Genomic DNA, 25486 nt, shown 5'->3' with positions numbered 1-25486 from the left:
CCTCGGACAAGAGAAAGACGCCATTTTGTTTTTTAGCGGTGACGAGGAGAACCGGAAAATTGTAGCGAAATTGCACCAAAAGGTAAATAAAGCCGTAACGACACACTTTGCTTTGTTGTTCAGAGATATGTTAAAGCGAGCCCGTTACATTTGAACGTCGTCCACAATTGACCAACAGAGGAAGAGACCTCCGTTTTGAAATGGTCGTTTTAGTCAGGGAGGCTAACGGACGGATGTTTGCTTAGCTGATGTGTAACTGCAGAACCGGCTCGCGCCTGCTTATCATATTAATCAGGCCTTTTCAGAACTCATTTATACGTGTTAACGTATTTTCTTGCCGTCTACGCAGGTGGTATTGTCACTCAGGAGTGACTGGATAAAATATGTAGCAGTCTAGTAAACAGTAGAGTGATCTTGTTACCTCGCCTGCGCCCTTAGCACATTGGCAGCAGATTAGGCTAGAACGCTTACTTCATAATCGTGTAGATTGATTGATTCGTTGACTGTCACAAGATCGTTCTCGTTCATATCGCTTAGCAGAGTAGATTGGAGTGAGCGAGGAAGTACACAGTCTGCAGAGTACTTCTACTCATAGTCAGTCACTGTGGGTTATCTGATTCATTGTTAGGCCGTGTTTCTGAGCTGCAGTGGATATTAGACTTATTTAGTTTAGACTTAATTAGAACCTTCCTACCGCTTTGTCTAGTGTTCTTAATTTCTTGCTGGTGTTTTGCGGCTTTTGTCTGGAGACAGACCAGTGTCACTGTTTTAGGGAGTTCACTAGAAATTATACGCGTGCCATTTTGTTGAATGACTATGTATATTAATGACGCAGTGTGAAGTGGTATGGTATTAGTATCATATATTGCGAGAGACTGTAAACGGGTGACCACTGGAATATATACGAACGGTTATCTTTACTCCGATTAAAATCTAATCTGAGATAGGTGTTCACGATAAATGATTCATTTCAACCCCCTTCAGTTACTGTCCAGACTGAGACTTAAATAGGAAAACTAGAGCAATGACGTGTACATGCTATTCGTTGTGTAGCGTCATTTTACTACTGCTGTTTTCAGTTGTAAGGTGTTTCGTAGGCAAGCCTAGCCCTCCCAGTCAACGCTAGTTATGAATGACAGATGTGCTGATTTCTGAGCACTTCTTGCTTTAATTGACCGTGTGTCTGTCGCAACGTTGAAAATGTGGATGGGATCAAATGTTGTCATGTGATTTTTCTCTAAGGTCTGTTGTGCTCTCACTTCCTAGTTTGCCTCATAAATGGGTCATGGTAAAGATGAACCATTTTAGACTGGTGACTTTTTTTTCTTGCACTTTTGATGTGCATTAGCCTATATTTTCATGTAGGTGAATGGTGAAGTATCCTACTTTTTGATGCATGGACATGTTTCACGTCTCTTACAACAGTCCACATAGTATTGAGTATTGAGATGTTTAAAAAGCTTTGCATTGTCAAGTACAGAATTGTTTTAGGATCTTAATGAAACTAAGACAAAGGGGGCCTGGGTAGCTCAGTGGTAAAAATACCCTGGCTACCACCCCTGGAGTTTGCTAGTTCGAATCCCTGGGTGTGCTGAGTGACTCCAGCCAGGTCTCCTAAGCAACCAAATTGGCCCGGTTGCTAGGGAGGGTAGAGTCACATGGGGTAACCTCCTCGTTGTCGCTATAATGTGGTTCGTTCACGGTGGGGCGCGTGGTGAGTTGAGCGTGGATGCCGCGGTGGATGGCGTGAATCCTCCACCTGCTATGTCTCCGTGGCAACACGCTCAACAAGCCACGTGATAAGATGTGCAGGTTGACGGTCTCAGACGCGGAGGCAACTGAGATTCATCCTCCGCCACCAGGACTGAGGCGAACCACTACACGACCACAAGGACTTAAAAGCACATTGGGAATTGGGCATTCCAAATTTGGGAGGGAAAGGATGAAACTAAGCCAAAAGTTAGGGCTGTCACAATTATGAAATTTGGCTGATGATTTGTCAAACAAATAATTGCGATCATGACAATTAATTGTCTATTTTAGGGCTTTCACGACTAATTGTTAATATTACAAATATTACATATTTGACTTGGACTATATAAATAAAATAAGAAAATAGGGATAAATTATTACCTTCTAAGGCTTTAAAAACTTATGACTGACATGAACAATAATGTTTTAAATATCAAAATATTTCTAAATACTTAAAATATGTCTCTTTTAGTCAACTTTAGTTTTGGTCAGTTTTGTATTTACACTGTTGTTTTTGGAACTCATGTTATTTTATATATATATATATATATATATATATATATACACACTGAACAAAAATATAAATGCAACATGCAACAATTTCAAAGATTTTACTGAGTTGCAGTTCATTTAAGGAAATCAGTCAATTGAAATAAATTCATTAGGCCCTAATCTAATCAATGCATCTGGAAAATGTCTGGGATCTTTTATTTCAGCTCATGAAACATGGGACCCACACTTTACATTTTGCGTTTATATTTTTGTTCAGTGTATATATATAATTTTTATATTATGCAGTAGTAAAACATTTCTGCCTTAATTTCTTCACTTTTTACATGTTATTTTAATGCACTTTGATTAAACCCACAAGCCCTTATTTCGCATGAAGCAAAACCTTTGAGATTTTGTTTCATCATTTTATCACTGACTCCACAGAAATAGAATAAGCTGGCGAGGAAAGTGGCAGGGCAGATGTGCCTGTGCTTTTGAGGCATAGTAAAACTACCGAAATAATGTTAATAGGACAGTGTTTTCACATCAAAATTACCTGTTGTAGCTCCTCAGTTGTTCTTGTTCAAAAAGTCAAGTGAGCCTATTTTTCCACTAACTTTTATATACTGAATAAAAAGGTCTAAACAATACACTAAAGTGAACAGCTCATGCTTTAAATATAATTGGAGTTTATAGAATTATTTTAAATGTAAAACTTATCTTGACTATAAAATATAAAAAACTAGTATCTGTAAATAAATAAAAGTGCTTGAGTTTAACCACTGTTGGACAGTGTAATAGCGTACTAATGATTCAATTTTTTTATTTTGTTCACCTCTTGCATATGACCAGTGAACATGAACTATTATTATAATACCTGGCTAGATAAATGTAAAATTCATCAAAGCTCTTCTTCGCTGCGGTTTCCTGCTGGATTAGCTGATATTTTCTCTGCACTGCCAACTATCGTTTGGAGAACAGTGCAGCTGTGGTGCGTGTCAAGTATAAATGCCTGAAGCCACTGAGAGATGCGTGCGCAAGACGTGCTGCGGTGCCAGGTGAAAGTATAAACAAAGATTCACGCACTCATCTGGACAGAAGCGGCTCTGGTTGATGTCTGCAGTGTGGCTCGGTGATGCTCTGAGTTCAGCTGAGTGATACACAAATAGAGATCGACCGATATTGATTTTTTTAAAAACCGATACGATAACGATTATTTGTATGTTTACATATCTGATAACCGATATGCAGAACCGATAATTAAACATTTTTTTTATTATTATTGTTATTATTTATTATTATGATTATTATTATTTTACAGAGATAAAATGTGCAAAAATGTTATTTTACAATAATAATCACATACCATGTTTTTTTATATAATTACAACAACACTAATTATATTCAAAATAATTTGACAACCTATGATTTAAAATGGAGAACATAAATGACAAGGGACTCATTGCTTAAATGTAACCTTACATTTTAAACTAGACCTACAGATTAAAGGTTTAGGTGTTGTTTAATAGGCTAAAGGCAAATAGTTGGCTGGAATAAGTATACATTCTCAGGAAAATGAAAGACAATAAATACAATGCTACGATTACAAAGTCCATCCCAAAGGTATCAGAATTATTAATAATGTTTCGTCGATCTCTAGATTATAGCAGCTGCCTCATGAAACACCTGCTGACAGAGATGACATTTTTTGTTTTACAGTGAGCAGCACATCTGCAGCTTATCTTGAAGCAAATGACACGCAAATCAAATCAATGCTCTCATTGTCACCCGACACAAAGCTATATTAGACACACTATTGTGACAAGTATTTTGCCCCATGAATGTCTTTGCGTTTACGTAAAACTTTTATTTGAACGTTGTCGCGGAGATAATACATTTTACACAGAGCTGTAATCACGTAGATTATGATTCATAGCGAAATTAAGTTTAATAGCAAATGTTAATGTAATTTAAGAAATTTTAAACAAGTGGATCTTGTTAAAAACTGTGCTGGTATATGGTGGCCATTCTGACATACGGCCAGTCATTCCAATGGAACATGAGCATCAACCTGAACGGCAACTATACCAGACTATTAAACACAGTGGAGTATTAAATTAAACCGTTATATTTCCAACATGCACTCATCCAAGACTCGTTGATTAATGGGAAGTAATGTTATGTCTTTGGGACTTTGCAGGATTTGTGTTTACGTGAGTTCGTCTCTGTTTCTTTAGCGCTTAAACTACACGTCAAGCACTTATTTAACACATCTCACTAGAGCATGAATGGCAGTTACATTTAATAACATTTATTAATTCAAGCAATACATTGCAAAAGCAAGTTACTTTGTAGTTACTACCTGTGAACAACCCTCAGCATTGTTTCCTCTCACACGCACTGCTGCAATGGCCGTTTTGCGTGCAATTTCAGAAACTCCCGCTAGAAGGTGCCAGTTATCAGTGGATCCGATATTATAAAACGATATCCGATTAAAGAAAAATGCTTAAATATCGGAAAAAATATTGGAAAATCAGATTATCTGTAGATCTCTATACACAAACACACCATTTATGGCATTTATATATTTGCTTAAACTTCCCTTATTTGGGCATTAAAATGTGATTGGAATTAGAAGTGCAATATAATCGCAGTCATTTGATACTATTATTAGATCAGATGATTATTTAATAATTGCGACAAGCCTACCAAAAGTATTTTCAGTTCAGGCATTAACTGCAAACTGTTGATGCTTGTCTCTCATTCTCATTACCAAATGTCTGGAAAGTAGATTGCTACTACACCTTTCTGCAAAAATCAACATTTTCTGCATTTAATATGTGTGAAATTCTGTCATAAGCAATTACTGGGGTTTGAAAATTAAAGGGGATCTTCCCTTTAGAGGCACGTTTATACTTTTACATAGGAGCAGCTCAATGTATGTGAACGTTACTACTAGTGGTCGACCGATATAGTTTTTTTTTAATGGCTGATGCCAATATCCAGAGGGCAGGGTGGCCGATTCAATGCTGTTATATAACACAATTTAATATAGTAAATAACATAAACATAAAATTGCAAAAAAATAAATAATAATAAACTCTTATTTAGCACTATATTTGCTCAATTTCACACAAAACTTTAACTTTGTAAAAAAGAATCTAAAAAAAAAATATTGTATTTTAAATGGTAGATAGCAGTTTCGTCAGATTTCTGTTTAGTCATCACATTTTAGTCATTTATTTGCACATTAATAAATTGTTAATATATTAGGAAGAAGGAAATAACAATACACACAGTTGTCCAGCAACCATAGATGACATGTCCACGTTAGCAATCTCATTTTCTCAAAAAAACCCGAATCAAACCAATTGTACATACATTACATAGTGAAGAAGACATTTACTCATAGCACACATGAGGCGCTTTTACTTTGAAGTTGCACCAGCGACTATTTAGCAGAGATGGGCCCAATTAGAACGCCCAACTGCAGCCAACGGTCAGTGGATGTAGATTTGATGTCCCACCTAACAGGTAGAAGAGCCAGTCACCTTTTAGATACAGACATCGCCTGTCAATCAACTCGAGAATGCGCATGCGCATTAGCTATAAAAGCTGGGAAAATTGCTTTTTTTAGTGTAATCTGAGGTAAAGAAGCACCACCTATGATACCTGTATTGTCAGATTTTACTGCTGATTTGAAATATGTTTGATCGTAATCTTGACCAGCCGTTTTGTAGATTTTGATCTTTCTCCATTCAAGTAGATAGGAGCTGCACTGACATGACTGGAAATAGCCTCCCGAGAGCGTTCCAGACATGGCCTACAGCGGACTGACTTGCTAGAAAGACTTTGTTCGCACGAGCGCACAAGCCTCAATCTCCTGACAGTTTAAACGGTCTGGATCGCCTGCTTGGATTGTCGTCATGATTTGTGAATCAGAGGAACTTTTGATCCTGATCCTGAAATTTTGATTCTGGCTGATAGAATACATGCTTCAGAGGAAAAAAATGCTGGATTTTTGCGAGGTTCGTGAATTACATCTGTTTAAACGAGATATCTGCATATTTGCAGATGGTATATGATACTAGTTTTATTGATATTTGCCATTTATCATTAGAAAAGTGTCAGGGAACTGTTGAGGAGAGACTGTTAGAATACATGCTTTAGAGGTAAATAAATGAGCGCTCCACAGGATGCTGAAGTTGTGTGAGGGTGGGTTATTATTATCTGTTTAAATGAGATATGCGCATATTTGCAGATGGTATAGGATACTAGTTTTATTGATATTTGCCTTTTTATCATTAGACAAGACAGTTAAATGTTATAGGGAACTGTTGAGGAGAGAGAGGGAGAATGAAACAGGCGAGCACTGTAACATTATGAGCTCAAACGCATCTGCCGCGGCTTTGATATGCGGACCGTTTAAATGAGACTGTGTTGCACACCGGTCTATTATTGTAGTAACATGATGGCACGTAACAACAAAACGAACCGTGACTGGTCATTTACATGTCTCAATCACTTCACATGCAAGCAGCCGATTCTTGGCACCCTCAAGAAACAAATAGGTCAGAGGAGAAAATTTATTGGCCGATGCGATAATTCAAAAAGTCAGGATATCAGCCGATTTATCGGCCTCAGCGATATATTGGTTGACCACTAGTTACTACGTGAAGCTGAAAACTTCAGAGTCAGAATAGGGCCATCATATAGCTTAGTCTAAGCTGGGGTTTAAGTTAAATGCCTTCAGTTTCAGCATGATTAGTTCATTCTGTTGAAACCAGTGGGGGGAAAAAAACTGTCAGCAATAATGATATCTGATGCATGGTTTTTTTCATTTTTGCACAGTGGAGAAAAGATCGAAACAATAGTGGAGTATTCTGGGTTCAATACAAGTTAAGCTCAATTGGCAGCATTTGTGGCATAATATTGATTACCACAAAAATTAATTACGACTTGTCCCTAATACAATTGTAAAAACAATGATTTAGCCTAAACAACTTTACAGCTCAAATAATAGATGAGTTTTATCAGAAGATTTAATGTAAGTGCTTTCATAAAATAATCTTCACATTTCTGCCTTCAAACCCTCCAAAAATGTATCCCATTGACTTCCATTGTATGTGCCTCACTGTAACCTCGATTTTCTTCCTTTTTTTTTTATTTTTTTTTTTAAGAAAAGAAGGGACAAGGTATACTGTATGAGAACATTCAGACATCCGCCACACCGCCGTGGGAGGCGTTTAGAGGAGCATTTAAATATGAGGATGCTACATGTAAAACCTAAACTAATGTGACATTAAAATGTGTTATCAATTACTTTATGCCTCATTCTTTGAGTAAAATTCAAATGAGGTCAGTAAAAGAAGCTGTTTTAACCACACAGTGATGATTTTAAGTAATATACAGTGGTGGGTGGACCTCGGACCCTTTAGGGGGGTCTGGGACATGATCCTTCGTAAGAACATTTTGTACATTTTAATGTTAAATGCATCAATCTGGTGCACTTTGAAAGCAAAATTAAGATGCTAGATCTATGAAGAACTTTGCTCTTGTAAACAATTTTGTGCTCCAGTAGTAATTTAATCATAAACACATTGGTTGTATAGCTATAAATGGTGATGACACAGCAAAAAAGTCACACGCACAAAGCATGGTAAACGAGACGGAGTTGAAACAGTAGCGTTACTTCAACTTGATTAGTTAACATTACAAATAGCCTAATGTTACAGTATGAGCCAACTTGCTCCTCAGATGCTGAAAATAGTTATGTTGTCAGAGCCGCTGTTAATAACGTTAACATTAGATAATTAGCTAACGTTAGCTAGCTAGATATAACGTTACACATACGTTATACATTGTTTTTCACGACAAGCAGCCGGATATGTCAGTCAACTGACTGGGAGTGAGAGATGCTTTGCCGAAGCAACGATGCAAAACACAATGTTAGAGATATTTTATGTTATCATGAGAAGTGTAAAAATATTTTCGGTTCATTATGAAACTGTGGCGGGACAAATTAGACTGTGGCGGGCTGCCACAGTCTAGGTAATTAATGGGAAACACTGAGAGAGATATATATATATATACACACACAGTGGAAAATTTGTCCCGTTTACATTTTGAATTCATGATGCTAATGCGCTAACATGATATACGTGGCCATAATAAGCGCTGATTACTGTAATTTATGGTAACACTGCTGATACTGCTGCAAAGATCTGTGTATAAAAGTGTTAATGTGCACAGTAAAGACAAAAGAATGATGATAGGCATATCTTACTTTGGGCAGATGTATAAATGGCTTTCACTGCAGATGGCACATGAGTGAATGGGCACTTGAGTATTTGAGTAGATTTGAGTCCTTTTGTAGACCAATTAAACAAATAAAAAAAATCGCATGACATGGTCTTGGAAATTTTCTCTCCATGAACGATCGTAAAGATATAGGTAGCTTGCTAATAACTCTCCACGCCGGTGTTTTCTTGTAGATTGATTTTGACTGACTGAACATGATGAGCTGTCGCGTCAAGGTAGGTGGAGCTCCAGGTCACACCTACCGATGACGTGGACCAATGGCAGTAAGAAGGTGTTAAGCAGTCGATTAGAAGTTGTCCTAAAAGTTTGTCCAGGCGAGCTGTTACGAACCACTGGAACGAACACAAAAACACTGTCAGTTTGGCCAGATTTTCTTCTAAATGACATCACACCTGTTCGTTCTTTGATTTCGTATGAAGTATATTTGGGCCTTTTTCACTGCAGATGGCACATGAGAGTATTTGAGTAGATTTTAAATGGATTCCTTTTGTAGACTTATTAAACAAAACAAAAAAATGTGTTCACGTTGAATACTGACTGAAAAATGTAAACAAAATAGTAGGTGGAGCTTCAGGTCACATCTACCGATGACATGGACCAATGGCAGCAAGAAAAAAAAAAAGTTTTCTTAGAGTGGTTCCGAACCACCGAAACGAACACAAAAACACCTTTTTTTTTTTTTGGACAGATTTTGTTCAAAATGACATCACCCGTTCATTCTTCAATTTCATATGAAGTATATCTGGGCCTTTAAGCTAAGAGTTCTATAAAGGTCCACAACGTCTAATAAACCTGTTCATTGAATTTCATGACTGAAGACAGCATGGATTTAGACCCATTTGCTAATGGCTGTTATACAGCGGCTCTAAGCAGTAGAAGCATGTTCACTTGATTTCTGACATTTGTTTTTAGGCAAAGCAATTATATTATAGGAGTAATAAATAACTTTAGAAATCACCTCAAACGCCGACATTTTCTAGATGCAATTGATATTTCAAAGCTGACGGGGTCAGCAGAGTGTCTAACACAACTGTAACATCGGTACTTAAAGTACACAAAGAAGAGCAATGCTAATACTAGCTAGAGAACTACTGAATGCCCCTTTAAAGTCTGAATTGACCATTTCAGACAGCACTGTGCAAACGAGTGGTTCCCTGCCCCAGTAAAGAATAAGCGGAACACGCAGAGTAGCACAGCAATATTAGATTGTTTATCATATTACAATTCAAATCGCAAAGTTTGTCAAAATGGTCCCTTCCCAAATGCTAGCTATAAATGCAGGAGCTTGTAACATGTCACAGATCAATGCAATAGTCAATGATCTATCAGAATCATCATGGTAAAGAACGAGCGTTGGAGGTTTGTGATTCTTTCATTGACATACATATGAATTGATATAAAGCCTCTGTAATGGTCACGCACGTAACTCATTTTTATAAGTGTTTCAAGTAATGAAGGGAGACCATTTGTTCATCATACTTTACATAAACATAAGTTATCTTGGTACAGAAAGTATCAACTTCTTTGAATGAATATTGCTTGAGTGACACAGCGCTGAAACGCAGCAACATCATAAATGTGGCTCTTATAATTAAAAGTGCAAATTTTTCTGATAATCCCTTGTCTCTCTGGAAAATGATTTTTGTTAAAATAAAGTGAAAATAAATAGTCCTTTGATCCCTCTTTTGCTATTATAAAATATGGCTGTTTGAAAATGTATTTTTAGAAATGGTGCACCCCTTATGTGAGGTGGATAAACTATGCCATTTCCTCCTGAAATATACTACTACTGTGTAGTACAATGTAATATTAAATGTAGTAATAAATAATCATAATAATAATGATGATAACAATTACATTATATTTAAGCAAAATCTCACAAGCAAGAATGCTGTTGTACTGAATAAAGGTTTTCATCAATGCTTTCATTAGTACTGTGGTGCTCTGTTGTGTACAGCACTGTATTTGACACACAAAAAAAGTAATTCCAATATTGTGTTTTGGTTTGTGCTGTGAGGAACTGAAGCACTTCAGTTGATCAAAAACGGTCTAATTAAAATGAATTCATAGAATTTTAATCAAATTAAAAACAAAATTATTTTTCAAAATACCATTAGATTATTTTTTTTATGATACATTTTAATTAAAACAAGGAATTCAGAAAAAATAAAATGGATTACGCAGTGTGTCATGTATACTTGAACTGACAAATAAAGACTGTAGGTGATATGACCAAAATCTAATATCACGGTATGAGTAATTTTATATCACGATAACGATATATATCACGATATAGTAAAAGTTTTCTGGAAAATCAATAAAAATTGGTTTATATATAAAATAACTCTATTGTAATGCCTATTTTTGGAACTCCAGTCAGTGAATTAAATACTTTATAAATTAAAACTACTTCCTCTTTATTTGGAACAAGACTATGTCAAAGTACATAAATAAATAAAAATCAACCTTACCAAAATGCTAAATACAACAGTATGCCACATTTCAGATTAAAATGTTGTTGACCAATATTATTATTATAAACTTTGCTAAAGAAACTTAAGATCTCAAAGCAATGCGACAAATAAAACATAAGTAAAAAAAAAAAAAATCCAACGAAAATAAACACTTCTTGAAGAAAATAAATATCAAATATTTATCACTTTTTGCAAAATAAATAAATAACTGAATTAATACAGAGTTCATCTTTTGGCTTTCATAATATTCTTTTGGGTGCTTCATTTTGAGGTGATAAAACAGATTGCTTGTACAGTATTACTAGTGATTATCATCGTGCGAACCACAGATGTCGCACCTGTTTTATAACATGCTCCTCTTCATTTTCTTGACCTGTTTGGGAGTCATTTTGGGAGGGTTTTCTTGGGTCAAAAATGATTGAGTAGCGCGAGTGATCCCGCTCTGAACTCTCCTGTTTCTGGAGCAAAAATATCGGAAAGCCTTCTGGATTCGCGTGCACTTTGTAGCAACAGAGACAGTGCACGCCACAGTCACGTGAAACATTCGCGTGTCAGATGAGAAGAATATTTAGCACTTTTAAAGTGCCAAACGCGCGATTAAGGTCATGAAATTTGCTTGGGCGGCCGCAGAAAACTGTTCAATGCCAGAAAAACCCTGTCCATGTTTCTTCAGTTCTCTCAGTCTCACTTGAAGCCCTACCCACTGATGGATAAGCCCACGCTGCACACATGGGTATTTACATATCACGATATACACTAGTGGTGCACCGATCAGGAAATTTGAGGCAGATACCTATCTCTGATTTGTTTTTGTTTTTTTTGTTGTTTTTTTAACACTAAGATCGGCCAATACCTATTTTATTTGAAGTGCCCTTTGCCACACTTTTGCAAGTTATATTGTGCAGTTATATGTTTATACCCCACACAGTTAAATTATGGTAACACTTTACAAAAAGGTTCCATTTGTTAACATTTACAGTAGTTAACATGAACTAATGAACTTAATGCTAGTTACAACATGTACGTTTACATTTTTAAAATCAAAAGTTGTATTAGTTAACATTAGTTAATGATACCTAATGCATTAACTAATGTTAACGAATGGAACCTTTTTATAAAGTTACCAAAATTACATTGAAATTAAATTAATTGTGAATTGCTAACATTTGTTTTGAAACAATTATTAATAGTTCTGTTGTCAAATCAAAAGGTCATTGTGACCTTGTATGTGACAGTGCATGTGTGCTTCCAAAATGATCAGCCCTGATTCTAGGCACAATCGGCCGATCACAGACTTAAGATGAAGATTAGCCGATTTAGATCGGTAGCCGATTGATCGGTGCACCCCTAATATACACAATATAGCAAAATCTCTATCGAATGACACTTTATATTGTCGCCATGATATATATCATCAAATCGCCTGGCTCTAAAAGACTGCATCTTGACTATGCAAAATCCAGCTGTAGCTCGATTAAACTGCTCATGTAAATGTACATACTGTAATATGAGTGTAGTTACTATTGAAGTTCCAGCTTTATTTTCACTTGACAGAGATTACTGTGCAGTTGTAATGACTGCAACAGCCTCATTAAGAAGAGCTTCTCAATTTACCTTTTCCACTAAATAATTAAACTTCTTTGTTTCTTGTAAATAATATAGTTGACTTAATTTGTGGCAGGTATATGCTATGGCTAATAAAAACCAGCTTTATCCTTTCTCCATTGTAAAATTTCACCACTCACTTTTCAGAAAGTTCTGCCTACCTGTTCCTATTGTACATTTCCTGTGACAGTTCAGTATGTCTCCTTTTGGGAAAATATCTCTTAAGTCTCAGAGGTAGTCATTTTCATGTGGGTCCTGAGTCCACAACAAAAAAATTTTTTTTTTTTTTTTTTTTAATATATGTAAATAGTTTGAGGTCTGTGAAGTAGTTTTGTTGTGTTGAGAAATGTATGTTCCAACTCACTGCATTTGAAACCCCACCCTCACTTGCTTTACTCAGAGGACACAGCTTTGACATCACAACATGGGTGTGTTCTCACACCATTCTTGGCTCCTAACTTTGTGCCATAATTAGACACAATAAACTGAGTACAGGTATTGTTGTTGAACTGCTGCAATTCTCTGGTATTTTGAAAGAATCTTAGTTGCTTTTTCTTCAAATTGGCATTAAAGATGTGCAGTTATGAAATTATGCTACATTGTGTTTCGCAGTGTAAGCTCAGCTGTCATTCCCATTTGTCCTTGGGATCAGCTTGGTCTCCACTCTCCCTGAAAGTTGTCACTTTCCTGGGAATAATCTACCACTTCTTCCTGCACCATATCATTGTTTAAATGGATGATTTTAAAGAGTGTTTGGTCTGAATAGGAATATGAAGTCCTCTTTGTCTAAAACTGCAGTTCATGTGTTGAGTTACAGTTCGGATTAAAGGGTAACTCAATCGATGTGGGCCAGTCTCTCAAGTTTGCCTTCCCTCTCTCTGTCTCTGATTAATTCAGAGGGCAGGTGTCTCCTCTTACAGGTTGGTCAGGTTTCTAGTTATCCTCCAGTACTGTTCTTTCTACCAGTGGCATCCTGCATTCACCTCACTACTGAGCCTATTGTTTCTCTGTGCCTCTCCTTCCTTTTGTCTTTTCTCTTCATATGGTGAATCAGCTTTGAGCTCTACTTGTTTCCTCACTAACAGATGTGGTTGAACTATAACCTATATTCATGACAAGCTTGGTTTCAGCAGTGAAATGTTGGCTATTTAAATTTGGTGATTGTGCTCTGTCACTGTTATTGACACCACACTGCAGAAACTAAAAATCTCTGTTTGAGAGGGAGACTCAAAGCTAGGGTGGTTGACTGACAAGTCATGACCTGCAACATCTTTCATTTCTCATGGACTCTTTTTTTTGACAATAAAAAAAAAAAAAAAAAAAAAGTAGTTTTAAAAAGACGTCTCTATAGTTTGACCAATAATGTCAGTTGGAATGTGTCTCATAAGGAATTTATTATACTGCGATATAACTCCACCTACCCTCAATGTTCCTCTCCACAGATCTGACACAATGGGGAATATGTTTGCAGGCCTCTTCAAGAATCTCTTTGGGAAGAAAGAGATGAGAATCTTGATGGTGGGGTTGGATGCTGCTGGAAAGACTACCATCCTGTACAAACTGAAACTTGGAGAGATAGTCACCACCATCCCCACTATCGGTCTGTAGCACTGACATGCCCTGTTACATTCATAATTTGCAGTCTTTCAAAATCATCTTGCATACAGATTGTAATTTTTGTGCCACTATCAGCACCAAACCGAATTGCATTGGCTCTAGGGCTGGACTATTTGACGACATATATCGTGGCGTCAATATAAAGTGTCAATCGATAGAGATGTTGCTATATCGTGTATATTGCGATATGTAAATATCCATGTGCACGGCATATCTTTCAGTAGGCAGACAGGGTTTTCCGAGCATAATCTCAATAAAAGTCCGCAAATTCAGTGACAACCATTGAATTTGATGCTTCTCATCTGACACGCATATCTGTGTTTTACATGAGTCGCATGCAAGTACAGCAAGCTTTCCAATGTTTGTGCTTCAGAGACAGGAGAGCACAGAGCGGGATCATAGTGCTACTCAAAATCGGCGAAGACCACAAAACTTACGTGACCCATTTGAGTTCTACTAAGTTAATTTTACCTTAAAGCACTTTGAAGGATGTCAAAAATCTCAAACGGCTAGACAGCCCGACATTCTAACCATCACTGATGAGGAAAATGGCAGCAACACTGTCCTGTGCCAAAAATAAAGATTTTTAAACTAAACAACATTACTCTTACTAAAATTATGTTCCAATGATGTTAGATATTAGGAAACAAAATGACCCTGTTTACATTCAGATATTCATATACACTATAGTATATCTGACTTAATTAAAAGGTTTATTTTCTTTGGATATTTTTTCACTTATGTATTATTTTCTTTATTGCATTGCTTTGAGAAGATGTTGAGTTTCTTGAGGAAAGTTTATAATAATAATAATATTGGTCAACAACATAGACTGAATTGTGGCATAATGTGAAATTTAGTGGTTGATTTAAAACCAAGTTGTGTTTTGTTTTTTTCAACTGAGTATATTTGTCAAGTTCCAAATAAAGAGAAAATTATAAAAGTAGTTTTCAATTATAAAGTATTTAATTCACTGATTGGATTATCCAAAAATAGACAACCATATTGTAATTTAATATATAAACAAATTTGTATTGATTTTTTTGAAAAAATGTACTATATCATCATAAAATTATTCATATTGTGATAAACAATTTTGGTCATATTGCCCACCCCTAATTGGCTCAATCACAGTGGCATGAGTTTAGATTGGGCCTACCTGTTTTCCAAGGAATGGCAGATCGGAAGTGTGTTTGAAATTGCTAATTTGGTGCCGCTAGTGGTGGAGATATTATGGCCTGTTCACACCAAGCCCTGAATGTTCGATGCAAATGATCGTTGTGAACGAGCTTTTGAATAGGAAACATTTTGTCCTATGGCGCTATTCACACCGGGTCCGCCAAGTCATCTCCCGGCAATCTGAAGGGTTTTTTCTTTATGGAGAGCAATCCATTTTCTTTTCATTCGGACTACGAAGCTGACCAAGCAATGAGCTAATGCTTTTAGTCACGCATCCCAGGCTGCTGCAGCAACAAATTCCAGTGCGTTGGTGGTGTTACTTGGCAAACCAACATTAAACACCTAAAGAAGAACAACCAGGAACCGGGGTTGTGTCTAGAAGGTAACCCCCCGGTTTCCCAATGTCTTGCAAGTGACGTTCACACACTGTTTATTGTGTTTATTTTGAATCACACAGAAACCCTAAACCTAACCTTACTAACAGTGTATGAAACTCTCGTGAAACTTTGGCTACCGGGGGGTTACCTTTCAGGCACAGCTAAGTGCCTGCTTTGAAGATGGATGTGGAGCTGGTGCTGGTGTGCTTGTTCAAGCTGAACACCTTTTGGTTAATTCTTAATAGAACGGTTTAAAAAAAAAAAAGGCACCTATTGTTCTGGAGTGTATTTGTTTTTCTAAAAATGTTCTCGATTTTGGTGTGAATGGGCCTTTCGTCTGCAGTTCGTCTTGCAAATTGGGCTCAGGTTTGGTGTGAATAGGTTCTTACTCTTAACTTTTAAGCTGTTGTTCTGTAACACTTTTGTAGAGATGCACCTGTTTTCCTTTTTTGAACTCGCATTGGCCCCATTTATTTTCATGATGTTATAGTATAGAAAAGTGAGCAGCTTTTGCTGTAGTTAAACCCTTACATTTCCTTCGATCTTTTCAGAGTACAGCATAACAGCAATATCTAGCATGATTTTATTTTTTACTCTCTTATTTGTTCTTCCTTAATTCTGTGAGTGTGGCTGTTTTCCCTCTGCCTCTCATTCCATTGTCTGCCTTTCCAGCCTTATCCTTCTATCTCTTTCTGTGCGCTCTGTATGTGTGTGTGTGTATGGTAAAAAGATTTTGCCCTCAGGCTTTAGTTTTATTAGAGTGGGGCCCCGGTATGAGCCACAAACAGTTCATGCCCTCTCACCTCTCATTCCATCTGACCTTCTCTCTTTGAGCAATGTTATCTCTTTGTGCAGGTTTTAACGTTGAGACAGTAGAGTATAAGAACATCAGTTTCACGGTGTGGGACGTTGGCGGTCAGGACAAGATCCGGCCTCTCTGGAGGCACTATTTCCAGAACACACAAGGTCAGTGTCCACACATACACACAGTAAGGCTGAAGCTCATAGTATAATTCGGTTTTGACTCGAACGCTTAGCGTCTGCGTAAGGTTGAGCCTTTCAAAGTATACTTAATTTGACTGTGCATGCATACAAGCTGTTGGCGCATGCACCCTACAACTGCTATGAGATACTGGACTATTTAACTTCAGAAGTTTAGACCCATAAAGATGTCTTTATATTCCTTCAGACTGGAGTTATACAAATGCAGGTATCTCCTGACCTCCTCACACACATGCTTTTGACATGCACATCAACTCTTGTTGTTTCCACCTTTGCCTCCTGATGTTTAGCAGCAATTACCTCTTCTTCTAGCACTTTTTCGTGACAGCAAAGGCTCAGTGAGTGTTGGCACCTTGTGGACCCACTGTTAAGTGCAAATAGTTCCAGGCGCATGCACATTCTGTGCGTTCAGAGTGCGCGGTTAGAAAAATCGGGCTGCACACGTTCAGTGATCGAGCACTGTGCTGATGACGAAATTTGCATCACATGTCCTGTAAGCAGACACCAAGCGTTCGCGCCTGTCCAAAGTATACTTTGGGCGTGAGTATATGAGCCAACTGCCTTAAACGAATCCTCACATTGTGATACAAAGGTTACAATTCAATACATTGCAATGAATCCCAATATCATAATTGGAGCGCAATTGTTACTGCTTACAACAAATTCTGAAATAATTTTACTGTGTAACTTCAATGACTATGTTTTCATGTACACTAGAAATTGGCTTATTGCTAGAAAGCGGTGTATTGTGAGTAAGCAGCGTTGCAGTTACATGCACTGTATAAGCGGCGTACTCTTTACTCCTGTATATATGTGCCTGGTCAGTAAGCAGCTTTCTCCACAGCAATGTAATTTTCCCGCAACACTTTTGTACATGACAAACATGGTATCTGAGGAAGACTTCACTATTTTATCTCTGTTGCTTCGCTTTATATCCAGATATTCCAGAGTTGTTGCTCTGTTTGTTTCCGTAACTTTCTGTTGCAATCTGCACCAGAATGGGGTTTCCCTTTCACATTAAACTCAGGATTCCCTCAATATAGGAGCGCATATACACACGTGAGGGACCGTCGATATTTTGCATTGGTGTGTGTAAATGGGTATAGTTTATAGTGTACGTGCTTTTCACACTGTACTCCGAGAAATGTCGAATTCTTTCTGCTGTGTTGACTTGATGTTTGTCTCCATCCAATGCGTTTGTTTTCCAGTCTGTTCACGTACATGATAGAACACTTGCTTATATATTTACATGGCTACATTAAGCTGCGTTCTCTGAGAGAAACCTAGGTGTGTTAAACCGCTTTCTCTTAATCCCTTAAACAGCGTAAGGAAATCGGCGTTCTCGTTTACATGACATTTAAGAGCACCGCTTTCTCAAAATCCCTGGAATAAACCTTTCTTAAATGCATGCAAACGTTGTCAATGAAAGTATACATATAATGAAATAGTACCCCTTAAAGAAAATGTGTTTACGTGAGAGAGAGAAACAGTGATAAATGCATGAGACCTTGTGTATCTATTGAGGGAGTGTAATCTCTCTTACATAGTCCGTTTCACTTTTTGTCCAGTATGATGCCTCAAAGAAGCAGTTTTGACAAACTTATTTAGAGTTCTAGGATATGATTATGAATGCAAACCATTTAAAAATATTTATATAAGAATTAATGCAATTTTGAAAAATAATATTGCAAAATATTGATGTGATTGTATAGGTACAGCCCTAATACACAGTGTACCAGGCATTAACCATTTCATAGTTTAATTGCCCTTATTCTCTCACTGTCTCTTTCACAGGCCTGATTTTTGTTGTGGACAGTAATGATAGGGAGCGAGTGAACGAGGCAAGGGAGGAGTTGACGAGGATGCTGGCAGAGGATGAGTTAAGAGATGCAGTGCTGCTTGTCTTTGCCAACAAACAGGTAAGAGAGAGCAGTACAAAATTATTTTTGTAAACACAAGCTGCATCACAGTTCATTTTTGGCTCTGTTTTAGAAAGCTCAATAACTGACTGCACCGCTCCTTCTGTCTGTGTCCCTAAAGGACCTGCCCAACGCAATGAACGCAGCAGAAATTACAGATAAGCTGGGCCTTCATTCCCTGCGTCACCGTAACTGGTACATCCAGGCCACCTGCGCCACCAGCGGAGACGGCCTGTATGAAGGGCTCGACTGGCTCTCCAACCAGCTGAAAAACGCTAAATGATCCATTCCACCCTCCCCTCTTCTGTCAGCGCTTTGTGTGTACGAGTGTGTGTAAAGAGTGACAGCACTGGTTTGAGTCTCACCCGGTTGCCCAGTTTATTCATTTCTTTCTTTTGTCCAGTCTTGTAAATGTCAGAGGCTTTGCCCAGTGCTGTCTAATATACACATGCGAGAGAGAGAGAGGTGTGTGTGTGTGTGTGTGTGTGTGTGTGTGTGTATATGTGTGTGTGTGTACTGAGGGTGGGAGCAGCCTTGCTGTGCCTTTCAAAATAGACACTCGGAGTACAGCACGGTTCTCTCTTTCTCTCCCTTTCCCTTCTCCCTCCTGATTCCTGTGGTTTTCTGCACGTAAAGAATGAACCAGGATGTTAAATATTTGTTACCTAATACATTTAAATAAGACTACAGTCCTGATTTTCATTTTCCCAATGTTGAAAGCAATCACGCATGACTAAAATGTTACAAGGTATGAGTTGCCATTCTTTGATCCCCACATTTGATAAAACTCATTGTAACCTGCATCAGGTTGGGAAAAAGAAGGAAAAAATCAGACAATAAAGTGACATTTTCCATCCATTCTTCTTCACGTTTTTTGAAAATCATGCTAAGGCTTTCAGGTGTGTCACATGTAGCTTTGTGACCAGTTCACGTTTCCTACTGCATGTAAGCACAAGCCTGTGAGACCTTTAGTTTACAAGTTAGTATGTTAAACAGCTTGATGTTGTCTTAATACCATTGGCTGTTGGAAAAACCTTTGACCATGTGTATCTGCTCTCTTGAATCTCATAGAGCTTTGCAGTTACATGATCAAACCCAGACAAATTAGGAAATGCTGTAGTATGATCATCAAATTGGATCCCAGGCACAAACAGCCTTACATGTGTTGTAATTGCCATGTAAGAAGCAGGAGTGATGTGTATTTGGGATTGTAGAGGGAGTGAGCGCCCTCTGCAGGAGCAGTGAGGCCTTTTGAGCGCTGCTCCCACTCCAGTGGTTCTTTTAGCTCTTTCTTTATTTTTATTGTTGTGATTGATTATTTTTTTGTTATTATGGTCTCTTTCAAGGTTTCCTGACTCCAGTTTACTGTGGTCTCTTGTGTCAGAAATACTGTCAGAATCTGAGCGTTTAGGCAAGGCCACTAAGGGCTTTATTGGATGCATGTATTATTTTTTTTGCCTGATTGATTAATAACAACAAGCTGAACATCCAGGCACATCTGCAACTGATCTTAAAGTGCGACTGATACAAAGTTGCCCAGGAAACAGAACAAAGCTTGAATCTAGGCATACCTGGATTTATCTATGGTTCTCTGTTGGAGATATAAGAGAAATGCATGTCAGATCCTCCCAGACTCAGAATAGCTGCAGTTAAATGCAAACTCTATAGTAACTTGACAGGGAAATGCTCACTGTCCCATGTTTCATATTTCTTTCTTCATCTGTTGATGGCTACTTTACCTGATGCACCGGTTCATTTTCAACATGTCACTAATAGAAATAAGCACCAGCAGAGAGAGGCTGTGTTCACTTTAAGAGCGTGTACACACATCTTCTCATTATCCAGAAAACTGACAAATTTTATTTTCCTTCATATTCCAAAGGCTACTGCAGTGTTGAATACAGCATTGCACATGCATGCTGTTAAGGTCATGTTCTGGATGACCCCAAAGGTCCTAACCCTGTACTGACCTCTCACAAAGGAATTGATGTTTCAACTTGTGTCCAACTGGACAGCAACACCTCCCACCCCGTTCGTTCTGTCACCAAAAGTCAGCAAGTTTCATAACTCTAATAATGTTCTTTGGCCATTTAGTTATGATTACTATACAGATCTACTGTAGTAGATAAAGATTTATTTGAAAAAGCATCATCTATGACAAGTAATTAAAGTGTATGAACTTAAGTATGAAAATGTATTTAGCTTGCAAATTTAATTTAGCTACCCTATGTTCAGATGTGAAGCTTTGATGAAGAAAAAAAAATTCTGTAAAATAAAACAAAAGCAAAGAATGTGTGCATATGTTTGTTTTCCTTTACTCATAATGTTTTTTTTGTTTTAGCCTTTTTTAAACCCATCTTGTAACATCTGATAAATGCACTATAATAAAGAGATCTCTATTACAGTTGCATGTATTGTTCCTTTATTGTTGGGTTTCACTTATTTTACCTTGTTTTGTTTACAATAGCAAGATCCAACTTTTCTATATTGTTCCAATTGGTGGTGCTGTAGATTGCCTGTGTTGTAATCTGCTTTATCTTGAGGCAGCGCTGCAGAACTGTTCAAAATTGGTCAGCAAACTGATTGGTGACAGGACAGGGTTTATGGTTTGTGGAAAGTTTTTTTTTTTCCACAATCCAATTAAGTGTAGTGTAGAATTTGAATCAAGAAGAAAAAGAGCAAATCAACCACTCACATCAAATCATGCCATAACTATTAGTGACCCAATTACTTATTTTATTTGCTCCTGCAAATGCAGACAGTGCAGCATGACAGGCCACATCATCCGAGCTAAAAAGAGAGAAGGGTCTCATTAATCGCAGGAAAGCAAGTAAAAAGAAGCTTAGATTATGCTTTTATGGAAGCATCAACTGCAAAGTCTGATACAGTTTCTGTAAAGTTGAACTACTGTACAGGTGTGCAGCATCTGTGTCTGTAGACGTTCCTCCACACCACCAGAGAGAGCCCTACGTTTTATTTCTATCAAGGCAAAAGATAATCGTTAAATATCTCACATAATCCTTATTTAACTGTCCAGACAGTCATTTATCAGGCATACGGTCTCCCAAATTCTAGGAGGATGAGCTACAAGCAGACATCCAAAATCCAGGCTACAGTCCATATTGGAATTAGACTGGACATTCAAATATACTTTCCTTTTCATTCAGCTCAGTTCCTTCATGGGCGTTTCACTTCGTTCATGGTCCCGCTGGAAAGGAATCTTAACACATGACGCAAGTTCTCCACAAGGACTATTTAAAACCTCCACCTAGTGCTTCACCCATATTGTTCTGGATGCAAACCAGCTTACAATTCCTCCTACTAAAAATGAAACACCAGATCACGACACTGTCACCACTACGCAATGTATGGATGCGTTATCTTTGTTTTTGTGCTAAATATAATTATTAGCTTTCAGGCAAGAAAGTTCAAAGCGTAGCCAATTTTCTCATTACCTACTTTAGGTTGTTTTCCCACATGCAAATTCAGCTCATCATTTTATGGACAGCTACAGCTGTTTTCAGAATGCACTAAGTCAGTGAATTGATGGTTCATCTAGCAATTAAGCACAGGTGGGTTTAAATGAACTTTAAGTTGTAGCCTGTTACAGTATGTAGCTCAAGATTACTCAAGTTTGAACACCTCATCCAATTCAGGCTGTTAAACCAAAGGAGCTACTGTCAGGGTTGGGGAGTGACAAAATACATGTAACGGGATTACGTATTTAAAATACAAAATATAAGTAACTGTATTCCAGAATTTTTATAGTCAAAACAAGTGAAAAAATCTACCAGTGCTGAAGAAGTAATCCAAAGTATTTAGAATACGTTACTGACCTTGAGTAATCTAACGGAATATGTTACAAATGACATTTTACAGCATGTTTTCTGTATTCTGTAGTGGAATACATTTCAAAAGTAACCCTCACAACACTGGCTACTGTAATATTAATCACTTATCCTAAGTAATTGATTTTTTTAAGCAATTAAAAATATATTTTTGCAACACCTGCCAATGGTGGATGAATCGAGAAAATGTATAGGCCATATGTATTTCTTACAGGTCACAAAACTACATTTTGAATTTATTTTTATTGTCAGGAATCATGATTTTGTTCCACATATTTTCATTTTGGTTGCTTGATGTAGTGAATAAATGGAGTTCTGGAGAAAAACACTAGATCCTAGATAGTAAATTTTCCAAAGGGGATAGAAGTTGTCAGAAGATGGATGTTTTCTATAGTAGACTGTTTGATTTGAAGGTGGTTAGCTGGTCTTCAAGCCTGGTCAAGCTTGTTAAAGGAATATTCTGGGTTCATCATTTGTGGCATAATGTTGGTTACCCCCCAAAATTATTTTGACTTGTCCCTCCTTTTCTTGAAATAAATAAATAAATGAGGTTACAGTGAGGCACTTACATTGGAAATGAATGGGGCCAATTTTTAGAAGGTTTAAAGGCAGAAATGTGTAGCTTATAAGTTTAAAAAAGCACACATTCATTTTTCTGTTAAAACGAAGTGTTGTCAAATTGAATATAACTTTACACAATAAAGGTTTGTAAGCAATTTTATCACACTTAAATTATGTTAACACATATTGTTTATGTCTTTTGAGACCTTTACAGATTGGCCCCATTCACTTCCATTTTAAGTGCCTCACTGGAACCCAGAATTTTGTCTATTTTAAAGAAAAGGATGGACGAGTCAAAATGATTTTTTTGTGGTAATCAATATTATGCCATAAATACTGTTGATTAAGCTTAACTTGTATTAAACCTGGAATATTCCTTTAAGTTAGTCTGTTTTGATGGTTTTAGGAACTTTTCAGATGAGAGAACATGTGGCTGACTGGCTATATACCAGCAGACCACAGGCTGGTTTAAGTGTTTTGTTTTTTTCAGCAGGGATTCGATTCAAGCCATAATATCCCTAATAAAGTGGCCATTTGGCAAGTAACTGCATTTTATTTGTGTTAATTTTTTTTTTTTTTATGCTTTAATTTGACTTTCATCACTGCAGAATAATTAAGGGAAATCATTTTATATCCTTCATTAAACACATTATAGGAACTAACCTTCATCACAGCAAAACCTGCACATCCAGAAAGATACTATGCGAACGTTTCACTCTTGTAAAAGGCTTCCCCTTGTCACTCAGATACTAGCAAAGCTAAAGAACCATTAGCATAAATCTGCAAATGAGCTTTTGTGAAATATGAGATCATGAGCTTCCAATTTTCCCTTTTAATTTTCGCTCTCTGTTTTTTCTATAGTAATTCTTTTCATCCTCCTATGTTCCTTTGCGTCTCTCCGCCCATCTCTCCTCCCTTCTTTTCCCAATCCTTGTGACTGATATTTGGGATGATCAGCAGATAATGACTTCCAGTGGACAAATTATGATAATTTAATCATATGCTTTGATGTTTCCTGGGATCTGCTTACCTTAAAGATGTTAATTAGCATTATCGAAAAGGAGGAGAGACAAGGAGGGATTTTTCATTAGATACTCTTCCAACTAGACTTGCTGTATGTGATCAGAAGGATAATACTATTTTCTCTTACTCCCTGGTGTGTTCCATTAACACCTCAGCATATTGACTGTAGTGCACATTAACAGACAGGGCTGGAAAATGTTTATCCTATGGAGTTCAAGCACAGTCCCTTTAAGGCAAGTAAGTTCACTTAGCGGCCATCTTGGTAAAGCCCTTGGGGTCTAGAAGCTATTTTCTAGGCATGCAAGTACAGCTCTGATTTACTTGAATGAGGACAGACAGAAATGTCCCAAACTGTGGCAAAATGGCTTCAACTAGCCATCTGGTCTCCCAGCCTGATCATGCTGGTATATTTACTGGTTTTAGAGGGATTTTGGGCTCTAGTCTGTTGGTCAGGCTGGGAGACCATATGTCAAATCACCAATACAGTTTGAGAACAATGGTATCATAACTTCTTTAGCTGAAATCAGGGTCAAAAATACCTTGAGGCTTGTCCTATAACCACAAAGTAAACGGGTGATGGTTTTTCAATAAGCTGATGGATTCTTTTAATTGATAGGCGGGACTTTCATTCCTACTGTCTCCATATTGAGCATCGCTGTTTTATTTTTTGGTCTCTCTCCATGTACTGTCTCTGGTTTACAGTCAGTTTCAGGGGTTGCACCAATTTAGGTTCAGTTCAGCTCAATTGTTTAGTTCAAAATATTTACAGAGAAAGGCATTTCGCCACAACGAGCACCCTAACTTGGGGTTTTGCACAGCCTCTTAGCTTTACTGTGTTGCTGCATTGACCTTCCATATATAAGCCACCACTAGAGAGAGCTGTTTAACACAGTCTCAGGTGAGAGGTTTGGGCCTTGTCAGTCAACCAACACTTATAACAAATAGACGACCTAAGGACCTGTTAATGCTTAAAAAAACTTCAAGAAACTTTCTTCTTTTCTTTAAAATGCTGATTTGAGCAAATTCAGCAGTCAAAGTACTGCGATGAACATTTAACTGCAGAAGCAATATTCAGGTCTCTTCTGCTAGGCATCTGTTCTCATTGTAACTGACATGCTGTAGCAATGTTCTTGTAAATTTTCTACCCAGTTTATGAACACGTATTTATGCATCTCAGCACATATCCCCATATGGTGTGATTTAATGGGGACCGCTGATAGGGAACGGTGCTTTGGCAGCAGCACAAACACGAAGGAAGGAATGATGGTAAATGTGGGACACATAGATACATTTATGACTGTATGTAGCTGCACAGT

The 25486-nt window shown here is 37.4% G+C and overlaps 1 protein-coding gene across 1 annotated transcript; it reads left to right on the top strand.

Annotated features, from left to right (window-relative positions):
- LOC127451843 (ADP-ribosylation factor 1-like) lies at window positions 1-21142 on the top strand. Its single transcript, XM_051716820.1, has 5 exons — window positions 1-82; window positions 14087-14244; window positions 16673-16783; window positions 18614-18738; window positions 18860-21142. Exons 2-5 carry the CDS (start codon window positions 14097-14099, stop codon window positions 19019-19021), a joined length of 546 nt encoding a protein of 181 aa, XP_051572780.1. The 5' UTR covers window positions 1-82; window positions 14087-14096; the 3' UTR covers window positions 19022-21142.
- Window positions 21143-25486: the final 4344 nt, after the last annotated feature.

This window comes from Myxocyprinus asiaticus, chromosome 14 (genome assembly GCF_019703515.2).
Source record: "Myxocyprinus asiaticus isolate MX2 ecotype Aquarium Trade chromosome 14, UBuf_Myxa_2, whole genome shotgun sequence".
NCBI lineage: Eukaryota > Metazoa > Chordata > Actinopteri > Cypriniformes > Catostomidae > Myxocyprinus > Myxocyprinus asiaticus.
Note: the sequence above shows the minus strand (reverse complement) of the source record. Positions and strands in the feature narration are given on the sequence as shown.

Bases quoted from the DNA above. Each gene is read 5' to 3' on its own strand.
- LOC127451843 (XM_051716820.1), top strand. From the start codon at position 14,097: ATGGGGAATATGTTTGCAGGCCTCTTCAAGAATCTCTTTGGGAAGAAA. The intron at 16,784-18,613 runs GTCAGTGTCCAC...TCTCTTTCACAG, and splicing joins CTATTTCCAGAACACACAAG to GCCTGATTTTTGTTGTGGAC. The intron at 18,739-18,859 runs GTAAGAGAGAGC...GTGTCCCTAAAG, and splicing joins TTGTCTTTGCCAACAAACAG to GACCTGCCCAACGCAATGAA.